We start from the raw sequence: 15,747 nt of genomic DNA on the forward strand, positions 1-15,747 counted from the left end.
GTTTACAACTTTCAAATAGTTCAGAAAAAGAATAAAGATCATGGCTGAGTGAGAGAACAACTGGAGAAGTTAGGTGAAGTTAATTTGGAGTTCTCTGTGCTGTTCTTGCAACTCTTTTGTAAATACATATTTACTGCTAAATAAATTATATATACGTGAAAGATGAATTTCTGATGTCAAACTAGATTATATGCAGTGCTCCAAACCAGAAGGAGCACAGTCACTGTATCATTGTATAAGTGTTTTTAAGTATAAAATACCTGAAGACTTTTATCATAAACAAATGTAAACAAAAACATCAAAGGGCAAGTCTCCCTGAATGATACAGATTATCCCTTATCAATCTAACCAATACTGTAATATTTAGGTTTATCCTTCATAGAGATTTTTCAATGCAGTTAGAGCTATTTTTAGATACATAATTTTTATGTATATTTATGTAAATTTTATATACATAAATATACATAAATAGTTTTATAAACGAACACAATTGGTATACATGTTCTGCAAGTTACTTTTTTTGCCCCACTTAAAATGTCTTAAAGATTGTGTCACATAGATACATTTGCTCTATAATCTTTAAAAAAATTTTTTGCTGTTGCAAGGTATTCCATAATGTGGTATATCAGAATTTATGTTATTCTGTTACTGTTGGACATTTAGGCTATTCTTTTTTTCCATTTTTCAAACAAATACTAACAATTCTGAACAGAAATCCTTGTCATTCTTCACTGTGCATATGTGAGAATATTTCTACAAGGTAAAAAGGGAGAAAATGCATTTAAAAATGCTGTTAAATTAACTTCTAAAATAAGTGCTCGCTGTATTCCAAAAACACTAAATGAGTATCTCTTTAAAAGTATCTCCACCAATAATAAGCAACATTAATCTCCCCAGCTCCCTAAAAAATACCCCACGGAACAAAAAGTATTTTGTAGAACATGTAGAACACAATCTTATTTTATTTTGTATTTCTCAATTATAAGTGTGGTTAAGCATCTTTTCGTATGCATTATGTGTACATTAGTATTTTTTCTTCACTAAAATGTCTAATCATAGTCTTTTTATTGATTTGTAGGAGTTCTTTATATATTATAGATGCTACTCCTTTGTTTATTATATTTATGGCAAATATTTCCTCCTGTCTGTCCTTTAATTTGGCTTGTACTTCCTTTGTCATACAGAAGTTTCATATAAAAATGCAGTCAAATTTACAACATTTGCCTTAGAGGCTGCATCAGTTTCCTAAGGCTGCTGTAACAAAGTACCATAAACCACATGGTATAAAACAATAGAAATTTATTCGCTCTCAGTTCTGGAGACTAAGTCTAAAATCAAGATATTGGCAAGGCCATACTCTCTCTGAAAGTTCTAAGGGAAGGAAAATCCTTCCTTTCTTTTTCCTAGTTTCTGGTAGTTGCTGGCAATTCTACGCATTCCTTGGTTCACAGCTTCATCACGCCAGTCTTTGCCTCTATCATCACATGGCATCCTCCTTCTGTGTTTGTCTGCATCCAGATTTCCCTTTTGTATGAATATCAGTCATACCAGAATTAGGGCCCACCCTAATAGAGTATATTGGAGAAGGAAATGACAACCCATTCCAGTGTCCTTGCCCGGAGAATCCCAGGGATGGGGGAGCCTGGTGGGCTGCTGTCTATGGGGCTGCACAGTCGGACACGACTGAGGCGACTTAGCAGCAGCAGCTAATAGAGTATAACATCATTTAACTTGATTACATTAGCAAAGATCTTACTTCCAAGTAAGATCCCATTCACAGCTACCAGAGGTTATGGACTTCGCCATGTTTTTTATTTCACTTTTTTGTGGTGGGGGAGGGGGGGCACAATTCAACTTCTAACAGAGGCTTTGTTAAAGATTTTTATGTTTATGTTCATGAGACATATTTGTCTATAATTTTCTTTGCCAATTTTGGTTTCAGTATTCTTCTATCTTTCTAAAGTAGGCTGGAATTGTTCCCTTCTCTGTTCTCAAGAGGAATATTAAATGTTTGGTATAATTCACCACTGAAGGAAAAGTTTCCACCACTGCGGAAAACTTTTGAATTAAAAATTCATTCACTTTCTCTGATAATACAGAGCTATAATTTCCCCTCATTTTAAGTTACTGCTCCTAGATAGCCAATATTGCTAATAACAATTAGATATCTACCTAATTCTAGTACTTTTATAATTTTTTTTTCCTCTCCATAAAGTTTATCTCTGGGAATTTTAAGGATTTATCTTTTTATCCTTGGTATTTTACAACTATAAAAAGACAATCTAAGTGTGGATCTATTCTCATTTATCCTATTTAGCACTCAGTAGGCTCATATAATAATCTGTGGACTCTTATTTTCTACTACTTAAAAGTTTCATCCTTTATTTGGGGCTTCTTCCTTCTGTTAACTTCTTCAACTATAAGACTGACACTGGAAGTCCTAGATCTAACCTTCATTCCTCCTAACTGTTCTTACATGTACTCTGTCTCTGTCTTTTTGCTCTGTAATCTAGAAGAACTGTGTGGCTCGTTCTTTTAGATGAAACTTTGCTCTTTGATATTCAGCCTATTGCTGGAGTTTTTCATTTCTGGATCTCTAATGGATATTTTTCCAGTAGTCTTTTCTTATTTCCAGGATCCTACAACCTCACTTACCTTTTGAATATTTATAGTTTTTTAAAAATCTTCTACTCTTTTCTATTACTTTTGTTTTCTCTGATGTTATTTTTTCAGTGCCTATAATAGTTCCTAGAGGATTCCCAGATAGAACAGTGATAAAGAATCTGCCTGCCAATGCAGGAGATATCAGAGACATGGGTTTAGTCTCTGGGTCGGGAAGATCCACTGGAAGAAGAAATGACAGTCCACTCCAGAATGCTTGCCTGAAAAATTCCATGGAGAGAGGAGTCTGGCAGGCTACAATTCATGGGGTTGAAGAGAGTCAAACACAACTGAGCACACACGCACATGTTAGTTCCTATATCTCTTGTAACAAATTATCATAAACTTGATGGCTTAGAACAATAGAAATTTATTCTCTTACAGGAGGCTATAAGTCTGATACCAGTATCAATGGAATAAAATCAAGTTTTGCAGAGCCATGTTCTCTTCACAAGCTCTAGGGTAGGATCCATTCCTTGCCTCTTCTCACTTCTGGTGGCTGTCAGCATTCTTTGGTTTGTGACTACCTAGCTCTAATCTCTGCCCTGTGGCACTGCCTTCTCTTCTGTCTGTGTCAGATTTCCCTTTGCTTCTTATTTATAAATCACGACTTAGGGCCCACCTGAACAATCAAGGCTAATCTCCCCATCTCAAAAAATCCTTAATCACATGTGCAAAGATCCTTTTTTCCATATAAAGTAACATTTACAGGTTCCAGAGATTAGGACCTGGTATCTCTGAGGGACACTTTCATAGTGTTTATTTTCCAAAACTGTTCCATAGTAACTATTTGGGGGGGGGGGGCGTGTTTCATCTGACTTCAAATGTCTTACATGCTCATCTAGGCCAACTGCAATAATTATTTAAAGCAGGGAGCAGGTGGAAGGGTTTCCAGGCATTTATTATTTGGACTTTCTTCTCTATTTCAGCAAAAATTTGGAGCTTTGCTTCTTTCCTTCCAGTATTTCTATGTTTTGTTCCTAGTAGAGAGCAAACATTTCCATTGGCTGTAGTTTGGTACAATGGGGGAAAGATCATGTTAGATTATTAATAATACCCCAAAGAGGGGGCATTATACTTAACCCAAGTCTCCTTTCTTTTTTTAGTATCTATGACTCTAAGCTTGGAATATTCGTAAGTTGCACCTACCTTTTCCAGTAATCTTCTCATGACTGATTTCTTCCTTCAATCTGATCTCAGCTGCCCTTTGTCTTTCAGGGTTCCTTATCATTTCTAGCCCGCAGAGAGAACTCTTTTGCTTTCCAATATTTTTACAGGTTTTTTTTTAAACATCATTTTAGATTCCCCGCCCCCGCTCCAAGAGATCTGAGAACACTTGTGAGGCTAGAGTGTGTTTGTCATTTGCACCCTTGGTTCAAAATCCAATCAATCTTTTAAGTCACATTTACGCCATTTCTCACATGATGGCCATCTTATCTTTATTTGTGCCTACCAAGTTGTATGGCTGAATGTTCCCTAAGGTTTATTTTAATAAGCAATTAGATCATACAAACTTCTAACAACTTTAATTACTTTCATGTTCTGAAGACTTTTTATTACATATTATTATGTAACAGGCCAAACAGGCAAAAGGAAATAATGGGATTGAGAAAAGAGCCTTACTTGTGACAAGTCAAAGATAGTATTTTAAAGAGCTGCTCCAAAGATGCAAAAAACAATATTCTACTTTTTCCCAAGATTACTTAAATATGTCTGAAAAGATAATTTTCAGGCACTGTGCTATACCAAAGAACAAAAAGGTTAAAAGTTTCTTACAAAGCTAAATGCTTTAAGAAAAATAAAAATTTCTGTGTACAATTCTACTTTTAGAATTAAGAAAATAGCATAAATTTAAGGTTGGATCATTCTTAGGTTAACTACCACCACATGTAGCAGATGTTTGCTCTTAAACAGATTCCAACTAAATATATAGGGAGTAATTCAAATTTAACATTTATAATTAAACTTGAACCTCATTCCAGATCTTCTCAAGTGGGCAGTTATAGACTAAATAAACTTTGTTTAGAGGCATAAATGGAGCAGTAATTGATACCCTAAGGATAGCACAGAGTTAATGCAATTTTAGATGAATATTAAAAACACCAGCACAGTAGTTAACTGCACTTGAGGTCTATTCCTATGATTCCATATATTGGGGCATCCTGGGTCCTGGTTTCATTATATAAAACCTGAAACGTTTGTATTAGATATCTCTATGGTTTTCCTCTCTAGTCTTCTTCATGTTATGGCACGTACAGAAAATGGTAACATGTGAATGTCTATTCTGAGAAGAGGCTACTCAAGGATGGAACCTGGCTTAGGTAATCTTGCTGTCCAGACAGCGCAGGCTGTCTGGGTACACTGATACCACATCTGTGGCATACACTTAGCTGTGACCTTGCTCCTCAAACTGTGGTCTGTAGACTAGCAGTGTTAGCACTTCCGGGAGCTTGTTTAAAATGCAGAATCTTGGGCTCTACCCAGTACTACTAAATGAGAATCAGTATTTTTAAAGATCCCAAGATGATTTTGTGTGTACAGTAAAGTATTGCTGTAAGAAAACTTCAGCTCTAAAATTCAATGAACCAAAGAATTAGTTTTTTAGAAGTGTATTCTAGAGTATATTTCATCATCTTATTAAATTCATTATTATAGCTAGAATGAAATAGAAATATATTTGTATACAAATTTATTATTAATTTCCTAAAACTGACATATATTAACTTTTAAATAGAAAAAGGGAAATACATTCACCTGCTTGTATACTTGTCGTAAGTACATGATCTCCTCCACGGTTCCCAAGGATATCAGCCTAAGCACTTTGACATCTCTGCACTGCCCGATCCTATATGCTCTGCAGAAAAATTAAAAACAAAAGGCGACCAAGATCAAATGAAACAACTTCAAGTTCAGGAGGCAGCTTTATGGATATAAACATGAAACATTACTAAAATTTTAATTTAAAAAAATCTTATGTTTAGGTATGTGCTATGCTTTGTGCTGAGTCGCTCAATCGTGTCTGACTCTTTGCAATCCCATGAACTGTAGCCTGCCAGGCTCCTCTGTCCATGTTTAGATAGGCTGTATTATTTAATAATAATGTAAAAACAGAAATTCATACAAAAAGGAGTAGAAAACATATATATATCAACTTAATTTCTGTTATAAACATTACTTTCTACTGTGCCAAACTTTTCCTAAATTCAGATTTTTCTTTTATGGCAGTCTTAAGCTTATGAAGGGCTCCATTTATATAAAACCTCTCAAAAACGCAAACTAATCCATAGTGACAGTAAGCAGATCAGTGGTTGCTTGGGAATAGGGGCCTCAGGAGAGGAAAGAGGGATGGATTACAAAGTGGCACAAAGAAAATCTGAAGGGTGATGGATATGTTTGCTATTTTGATTGTGGTTATGGGTTCATGCTATATTCTTATATCAAGACTTATCAAGTACACTTGAAATATGTGCAGTATATTGTACGTTAATTATACTTCAATGAAACTGTTAAAAAAAAACAAACCTGAGGAAAAGCAGTTAATCAACTGGCAAGCCTACAGAAATGCAGATTTATACCCTTCATCTACTGAGATTTCCATACAGTCTGTCTGACTGGACCACTCAGTTGGTTAGTACCCCAGGTGTTTTGATACGGACTGCAGAGCTAATTAAAACTCTAACCTGACTCACCACACGGGTGAACTATAGGTACAATCCCTGTAGCTTCTCCCAGGTGGAGGTTTTATTGGATGTTCTGAATGAGATCACCTGCTTCTAAATACCTGTTACAGTCATGGGGAATCATGGGCAAGGCCATACTGCCTCATGCTTGAAAATGTTATAAATTGGGGAAAATTTAATTTTGACCTTATAAAGTCACACTATGTTGTTATATTTGGTGCTTCCTCTGCCTCCTTTGCCCATTCCTCCTCCCAGAGAAGGGCTTTTACTAGAGGACATATTGGGGTACTGAAAGTCTTGCATTCCCAGAAAAGAAGGAGTACTCTTGTGACACAGCAAAGCCAGGGATAAGTTACTGCACTGTCACTTGCATCCTGCAGCCTGGATAGAGAGGGGCTCATAATCCCTTTCTCTCCCCCAAGGCATTTGGGTCTAAGGATAAATACAAATGGATCTAAGGAAATGTCCTTTGGTGTAAGTCAACTGTTTGCTGAGTGACAGACTGTGTTAGAACATTTACTCTTTAATCTTTACAGACAAAACCTTGTAACATGTTATACTGGACCCATGCATCATCAGTTTCAAAGTCTATAAAGTACAAATATGTAAAAGGTCTTTAATCACATAAAGATGAGTGTCAAGAAACTGTTATACAGTGTGGAGGTCAGTATCTTCACTTTTCTTGTTTCCTCCAGTCAGAGTCAACAGAAGGAGAGGGGAGAAGAAGAAGAATCCCATTCATTTAGTTTTATCATCAACTAACTTTCACTGAATGCCAAAGCAGAGTGAACTGTATTTTGAGGGACCACTGGGATAAATAAGATGGGTCCTGATGGCCTAGATGAAAAAGAACAAAATTACAACAAGTGTTGTTAAAGCAAAAGGAAATGGAAATTTTTCTGTGGTTTTCATTTGACCACTTTCCTGAGCAGCTGTCACTGGGAAGAGGCTTGTTGAAAGTCTAGGCTCTGCAAGTCAGACTACATGGGTTCAAATTTATCCTATCTTAAGCTGAAACCAACTTAATTTCAATTGCATTAAACCACCTTTACAGCTCTGCTATCACCCTTTATTTTATTGATGTTACAAATTATATCTTTATATGCCATGTATTCATTAGCAGAACAGTTATAATTATTTTTATGCACTTGTCTTTTAAAATTGTATAGAAAACAAGAAGAATTATAACTCAAAGTTAAAACAATACTGATTTTGGTATTTGTCTATGTATCAATGGGAATGGGTGAATTTAATTCAGATGACTATTAAATCTCTACTGTGGGCAAGAATCCCTTATCAGAAATGGAGTAGCCCTTGCATTACACAAGAGTCCAAAATGCAGTACACAAGAGTCTGAAACGCAGTACTTGGGTACAGTCTCAAAAACAACAGAATGATCTCAGTTTGTTCCCAAGGCAAATCATTCAATATCACAGTAATCCAAGTCTACGCACCAACCACCAATGCTGAAGAAGCTGAAGTTGAATGGCTCTACTAAGATCTATAAGACCTTCTAAAACTATCACCAAAAAAAGATGTCCTTTTCATCATTGCGGACTGGAATGCAAAAATAGGGAGTGAAGAGGTATCTGGAGTAACAGGCAAGTTTGGCCTTGGAGTACAGAATGAAGCAGGGCAAAGGCTAATAGAGTTTTGCCAAGAGAACCTACTGGCCATACCAAACACTCTCTTTCAACAACACAAGAGAAGACTCTGCCCATCACCAGATGCTCAATACTGAAATCAAACTGACTATATTCTTTGCAGTCGAAGATGGAGAAGCTCTATACAGTCAGAAAAACAAGACTGGGAGTTGACTGTGGGTTAGATCATAAACTCCTTCTTGCCAAATTCAGACTTAAATTGAAGAAAGTAGTGAAAACCACGAGGCCATTTAGGTAGGACCTAAACCAAATCCTATGATTATACACTGGAAGTGACAAATAGATTCAAGGGATTAGATCTGATAGAAAGAATGTATGAAGAACTATGGATGGAGATTCCTAATACTGTACAGGAGGCAGTAATCAAAACCATCCCCAAGAAAAAGAAATGCAAAAAGGCAAAATGGTTGTCTGAGGAGGGCTTACAAACAGCTAAGAAAAGAAGCGAAGTGAAACACAAAAGATAAAAGGATAGATATACCCGTCTGCAGGCAGAGTTCCAAAGAAGAGCAAGGAGAGACGAGAGAGCCATCTTAAGTGAACAATGGAAAGAAACAGAGGCAAACAACAGAATGGGGAAGACTAGAGATCTCTTCAAGAAAATTAGAGATATCAAGGGAACATCTCATGCAAAGACGGGTATAATAAAGGACAGAAACGGAAGGGACCCAACAGAAGCAGAAGACATTAAGAAGAGGAGGCAGGAATACACAGATGAATCATACAAAAAAGGTTATAATGATCCAGATAACCATGACAGTGTGATCACTTACCTAGAGGCAGACATCCAGGAGTGTGAAATCAAGTGGACCTTAGGAAGCATTACTACAAACAAAGCTAGTGAGGGTGATGAATTCCAGCTGAGCTATTTCAGATCCTAAAAGATGATGCTGTGAAAGTGCTACGCTCAATATGCCAGCAAATTTAGAAAACTCAGCAGTGGCCACAGGACTGGAAAAGGTCAGGTTTCATTCCAATCTCAAAGAAGGGTAATGCCAAAGAATGTTCAAACTACAGCACAATCGCACTCATCTACAATGCTAGTAAAGTGACAGTCGCTTAGTTGTGTCTGACTCTTTGCAACCCCACGGACTACACAGTCCCCGGAATTCTCTAGGCCAGAATACTGGAGTGGGTAGGCTTTCCCTTCTCCAGGGGATCTTCCCAACCTAGGGATCGAACCCAGGTCTCCCACATTGCAAGTGGATTCTTTACCAGCTGAGCCACAAGGGAAGCCCACCATGCTAGTAAGGGAATGCTTAAAATCCTTCAGTCTAGGCTTTAACAGTACATGAACCGAGAACTTTCAGATGTACAAGTTAAATTTACGAAAGGCAGAAGAACCAGAGATCAAATTGCCAACATCTATAAGATCACAGAAAAAGCAAGGGAATTCCAAAAAAAATCTACTTCTGCTTCATTGACTACATTAAAGGTTTTGACTGTGTGGATCAAAACAAGCTATGGAAAATTCTTCAAGAGACGGGAATACTAGACCACCTTTCCTGCCTCCAGAAAAACCTGTATACAGGTCAAGAAGCAACAATTAAAACCGGACATGGAACAATGAACTGGTTCAAAATTGGGAAAGGAGTATATCAAGGTTGTATATTGTCACCTTGCTTATTTGATGTCTATGTAGAGTACATCATGTGAAATGCTGGGCTGGAGGAAGCTCAAGCTGGAATCAAGATTAATGTGGGAAATATCAATGATCTCAGATATGCAGATGATACCACCCTAATGGCAGAAAGTGAAGAGGAACTAAAGAACCTCTTGATGAAAGTGAAAGAGGAAAGGGGAAAAGCTGGCTTAAAACTCAACATTAAAAAACTAAGACCATGGCATCCAGTCCCATCACTTCATGACAAACAGATGTGGAAAAAATAGAAACAATAACAGACTTTATTTTCTTGGGCTCCAAAATCACGTAGACAGTGACTGCAGCCATAAAAATTAAAAGATGCTTGCTTCTTGGAAGAAAGCTATGACAAACCTAGACAGCATATTAAAAAGCAGAGACATCACTTTGCCAACAAAATCCATATGGTCAGAGCTATAGTTTTTCCAGTAGTTATGTACTGATGTGAGAGTTGGACCATAAAGATGGCTGAACACCAAAGAATTGATGCTTTTGAACTGAGGTACTGGAGAAGACTCTTGCAAGGAGATCAAACTAGTCAATCCTGAAGGAAATCAACCCTGAATATTCATTGGAAGGACTGATGCTGAGGCTGAAGCTCCAATACACTGGTCACCTGATGTGAAGAGCTGACTCACTGGAAAAGACCCTGATGCTGGGAAAGATTGAGGGCAATAGGAAAAGGGAGCGACAGAGGATAAGATGGTTGAATGGCATCATCAACTCAATGGACATGAGTTTGAGCAAACTCTGGGATATAGTGAAAGATAGGGAAGCCTGGCGTGCTGCAGTCCATGAGGTTGCAAAGAGCTGGACAGGACTGAAGGACTGAACAACAATATGACTTTGAGTTACCAGAGTCCCTTCATCTGAAATTGAAACTCTCTCCCAAACACTTCACATATCAATAGAACAGAATAAAGAGCCCAGAAATAAACTCATGCACCTGTAGACAATTAATCTATGACAAAGATGGCAAGAAGATATAATGGACAAAACAGTCTCTTCAACAAGTGGTTCTTGGAAAACTGGACAGCCACATGTAAAACAATGAGAACAGAACATTTCCTCACCAACAACAAAAATAATCAAAATGGATTAAAGACCTAAATCTAAGTACTGAAATCATAAAACTCCTAGAGAACAATCTATGACATAAACTGTATCAACTGTTTTTAGATCAGTTTCCTAAGGCAAGGGAAATAACAGCAAATATAAACAAATGAAACTTAATTAAACTTACAAGGTTTTGCACAAGAAAGGAAACCATTGACAAAATGAGACAATGACCTAAGGAATGGGAGAAAATATTTGCAAATGATATGACCAACATGGGGTTATTATCCAAAAAATATAAATAGCTCATACAACTCAGTATCAAGAAACAATGTCAAAAAAACCCAAACAACCCAATCAAAAATGGGGCAGACAACCTGAAGAGAAATCTTCCTAAGAAGCTAACAGGAACCTGAAAAGATGGTCAATGTCACTAATTATTAAAGAAATGCAAATCAAAGCCACAATAAGCTATCAGCTATCACCCCTTAGAATAGCTGTCATCATAAGACCACAAACAACTGTTGGCAAGGATGGAGTAAAAAAGGAATCCTTGTATACTACTGGCAGGTATGTAAATCAGTACAGCCACTATAGCAAACAGTATGCAGAGTCCTCCAAAAACTAAAAATAGAACTATGATATGATCCAGCAATCCCACTTTTGTGTATATAGCTAAAAAATGAAAATACTAATTTAAATAGATTCACGCACTCCAATGTCCATAGAAGTATTAACTACAATAGCCAAGATATGGAAGCAATCCAGTGTCCATAAACATACACATGGATAAAGATCTGGTATACATATAAGAATGGATTATTGTTGTTGTTCAGTCACCCAGTCATATCCGACTCTTTGTGACCCCATGGACTGCAACACACCAGGCCTCCCTGTCCCTCACTATCTCCTGAAGTTTGCCAAGTTCATGTCCATTGCATCAGTGATGCCATCCAGCCATCTCATCCTCTGATGCCCTCTTCTTCTTCTGCCCACAATCTTTCCCAGCACCAGGGACCTTTCGAATGAGTTGACTGTTCGCATCAGATGACCAAAATACTTGAGCTTCAGCTTCAGTATCAGCCCTTCCAACGAATGTTCAAGGTTGATTTCCCTTACGATTGACTGGTTTGATCTCCCTGCTGTCCAAGGGACTTTTAGGAGTCTTCTCCACCATAGTTTGAAGGCATCAATTCTTTGGTGCTCTGCCTTCTTTATGGTCCAGCTCTCACAACCGTACACGACCACTGGGAAGACCACAGCCCTGACTATACAGAGCAGGCAGAGTAATGTCTGCTTTCCAACACACTGTCTAGGTCTGTCGTAGCTTTCCTATGGATTATTTCTCAGCCATAAAAAAGAATGAAATTCTGCCAATTACAGCATCATGGATGAACCTAGAGAACATTATGCTTAGTGAATTAAATCAGAGAAAGATAAATACTATATGATATCACTTAGATGTGGAACCTAAGAAATAAAACAAATGAATACATATATAGGAAAACAGAAACACAATTACAGAAATAGAAAACAAACAAGTGCTTACCAGTGGGGTCAGGGAAGGGGATAGGGACAAGACAGGGTAATGGGATGAAGAAATACAAACTACTGTATATGAAATAGATTAGCAACAAGAAGATACTGCATAGTGCAGGGAATTATAGCCATTATCTGGTAATAACTTTCAATGAAGTATAATCTGTAAAAATATTGAATCACTATCTGTATATCCAAAACTAATATAATACTGTAAATCAACAATACTTTGTTTATAAAACACTATAAAGTTATATGTCAGTTACACTGCAATAATAAAAATAAAAAATACAACTTTAAAATACACTAAAATGAATTAACAGTTGATCATATGATACAGAAGAATGGATCAATGAGCTGGCAGACACAGCTGTGGAAATCACTGTAGCTGAACAGAAAAAAGAAAAAGAAAAGAAGGACAGTTTGAGACCTCTTAAACTACATGAAACATACTAACATTCACATTATAGGGGTTGCAGACAAAGGGGCAGAGGCCATATTTGAAGATGTAATAGCTGAAAACTTCCCTAACTTGGAAAAGGAAAGATATTCAGGTCCAGAAAGTACAAAAAGTTCAAACAGGACCAACCCAAACAGGAGCACACCAAGAAACGTTGTAATTACAATGTCAAAAATTAAAGAGAAAGAGAAAAAGGAAAAGCAACAAGTTATATACAAAGACAAATCCATAACTCTATGAGCTATGTGGAGAAACTGCAGGCCAGAAGGGAGTGACACAACATACCTAAAGTGACGGAAGGGAAAAGCCTACAAACAAGAATATTCTAATCAGCAAAGTTTCACATAGATCTGGAGAGATCAAAAGTTTCACAGGTAAGTAGAAGCCAAGAGTTCTGTGCCACCAAACCAAATTATAAGAAATGTTACAGAGACTTTTCTCTGTGAAAAAGAAAAGGCCACAACTAGATCCATGAAAATTATGGAAGGAAAAAATCTCACTGGTAAAGGCAAATATATAGTAAAGGCAGTAAATCAACCATGTATAAAGCTAGTAGGAAGGTTAAAAGACAAAAATAGTAAAATTATGTATATCCATAAAAGTAGTTAAGGGATACACAAAACAAAAAGATATAAAATAGGATGTAAAAAATAATAAACATTCTGGGGGGGGAAGAGTAAAAATTTAGGGTTGTTAAGTGTGTGTGAACTTAAAAGATCAGCAACTTAAAATAATCATGTACAAAGACAGTTGTTGTTTAGTCGCTAAGTCATGTCTGACTTTGACTGTAGCCTACCCGGCTCCCCTCTCTCCATGGGATTTCCCAGGCAAGAATACTGCAGCGGGTTGCCATTTCCTCTTCCAAGGAATCTTCTTGACCCAGGGATCGAACCCATGTCTCCTGCCTTGGCAGGCGAATTCTTTACCACTGAGCCATCAGGGAAGCCCCGTAAATAGAGTGCTATATTAAATCTTATAGTAGCCACAAACCAAAAATCTAAACATATGGAAAAAAGAGAAAGGAATACCAACATAACACAAAATATACCTATCAAATCACAAAGAAGATAACAAAAGAAGAAAGGAATAAAAAAGAACTACAGAAACAACCACAAAACAAGAAAATGTAAAGGAGAACATATCTATCAGTAACTACATTAAAAGTACATGGACTAAATGCTGCAATCAAAAGACACAGAGTGGCTGAACAGATACAAAAACAAGAGCCATCTATATGCTACCGACAAGAAGCTCACTCTTGAGTTATAGACACACAGACTGAAACTGAGGAGATGGGAAAAGATATTCCTCCCAAATGCAAAGGAAAAGAAAACTGGGGTAGCAACACACACCAGAAAAAATAGACTTTAAAACAAAGATTGCACAAGTGACAAAGACAGTACATAGTGATCAAGGGATCAATTCAAGAAGGATGTATAACAATTGTAAATACATATTCATCTGGCAAAGGAGCACCTACATATATAAAGCAAATATTAACAGATAGAAAAGGAGAGACGGATAGTAACACCATTAATAGTAGGAAACTTAACACCCCACTGACATTCCTGGGGTTAGTGAACATCCCGAGAGAAAATGAATTAGGAAACACTGGTCTTAATATGTTATACCAGATGGACTAAATAGATAAAGATAAAATATTTCATCCAGAAGCAGAAGAATGACCTTTTTTTCAAGTTCACATGGAACACTGTCCAGGACAGACCATATGTTAGGCAACAAAACAAGTAAATTTAGTAAATTTAAGATGGGAATCATATCAAGCATCTTTTTCTGACCATAACTATAGAGACGAGAAATCAACCAGTTAAAAACAAATCTGCAAAAACACAAATATGTGAGTTTAAACAATACATTATTAAAAAACAATGAATCACTGAAGAAATCAATGAACAAATAAAAATATACCTGCAGACAAATGAAAATGGAAACACAATGATCCAAAATGTATGGGACTCAGTAAGAGCAGTTTCATGGCTTATACCATTACAAGCCTCCCTCAAGAAACAAGGGAAACGAGGAAAAAACCCAAATGAACAAACTAAACTTAACTTACACCTCAAGGAACTAGAGAAAGAACAAAACTGAAAGTTAGTGAAGGAAAGAAATGAACATCAGAGCAGAAATAAATGACACAGAGACTAAAAAATTTGAACAGATCAATGAAACTAGGAGCTGGTTCTTCAAAAGGTAACAAGAATTGATTTAGCCAGATTCTTCAAGGAAAAAAAGAGAGAAAACTAAAATCAATAAAATCAGAAATGAAAATGGAAAAGTCACAACTGACATCACAGAAATACAAAGGATCATAAAAGATTACTCACAATTATACACCAATAAAGTGAATAGCTAATAAATAAACAAATTAGTAGAAACGAATCTCAAGACTGAACCATGAACAAATAGAAAATTTGAACAGACTAATTAGTAGTAACAATATTGAATTGGTAATCAAAAAACTACCAACAACAAAGAAGTCTAGGACCAGACAGCTTCACAGATGAATTCAACATTCAGAGAAGAGTTAACACCATCTTTCTCAAACTACTTTCATTTTGAACTCATTCTATGAGGTCAGCATAGCCCTAATACCAAAACCAGAAAAAGATATAAAAATCACAGGTAATATCACTGATGAACACAGAAGCAAAAATCCTTAACAAAATGTAGCAAACTGAATTCAACAACACGTTAAAAGGATCATATGTCATGATCAAGTGAGATTTATCCCAGAGATGCAAGGGATTCAATATCTGCAAATCAATTGATGTGATATACCATGTTAACATACAGAAGAATAAAAATTATATTATCTTTTTTTTTTTATATTATCTTAATAAATGTGGAAAAAGCTTTCAATAAAATTTAATATCCATTTATGATAAAAAAAAACTCAATAAACTGAAACTAGAGGGAACATGCCCCAACATAAAAAAGGCCATATATGATAAGCCCACAGCTAACAATATTCTCATACCCAAGCTAAAGGGGAAGAAGTAAAGCTCAGTGTTTCTAGATGATGAC

General features: G+C 36.5%; 1 protein-coding gene across 3 annotated transcripts in view; it reads right to left on the reverse strand.

The window, feature by feature from the left end:
- The window catches only part of ERCC6L2 (ERCC excision repair 6 like 2), a 156,570-nt gene that overhangs the window by 56,520 nt on the left and 84,303 nt on the right, over positions 1-15,747 (reverse strand). For all 3 annotated transcript variants that reach the window (XM_005895844.3, XM_070375321.1, XM_070375322.1), the window contains one exon: positions 5,416-5,515. In XM_005895844.3, coding sequence (XP_005895906.1) covers positions 5,416-5,515 — 100 coding nt within the window. The remainder of the gene's footprint in view (positions 1-5,415; positions 5,516-15,747) is intronic.

This window comes from Bos mutus, chromosome 8 (assembly GCF_027580195.1).
Source record: "Bos mutus isolate GX-2022 chromosome 8, NWIPB_WYAK_1.1, whole genome shotgun sequence".
Taxonomy (NCBI): Eukaryota; Metazoa; Chordata; class Mammalia; order Artiodactyla; family Bovidae; genus Bos; species Bos mutus.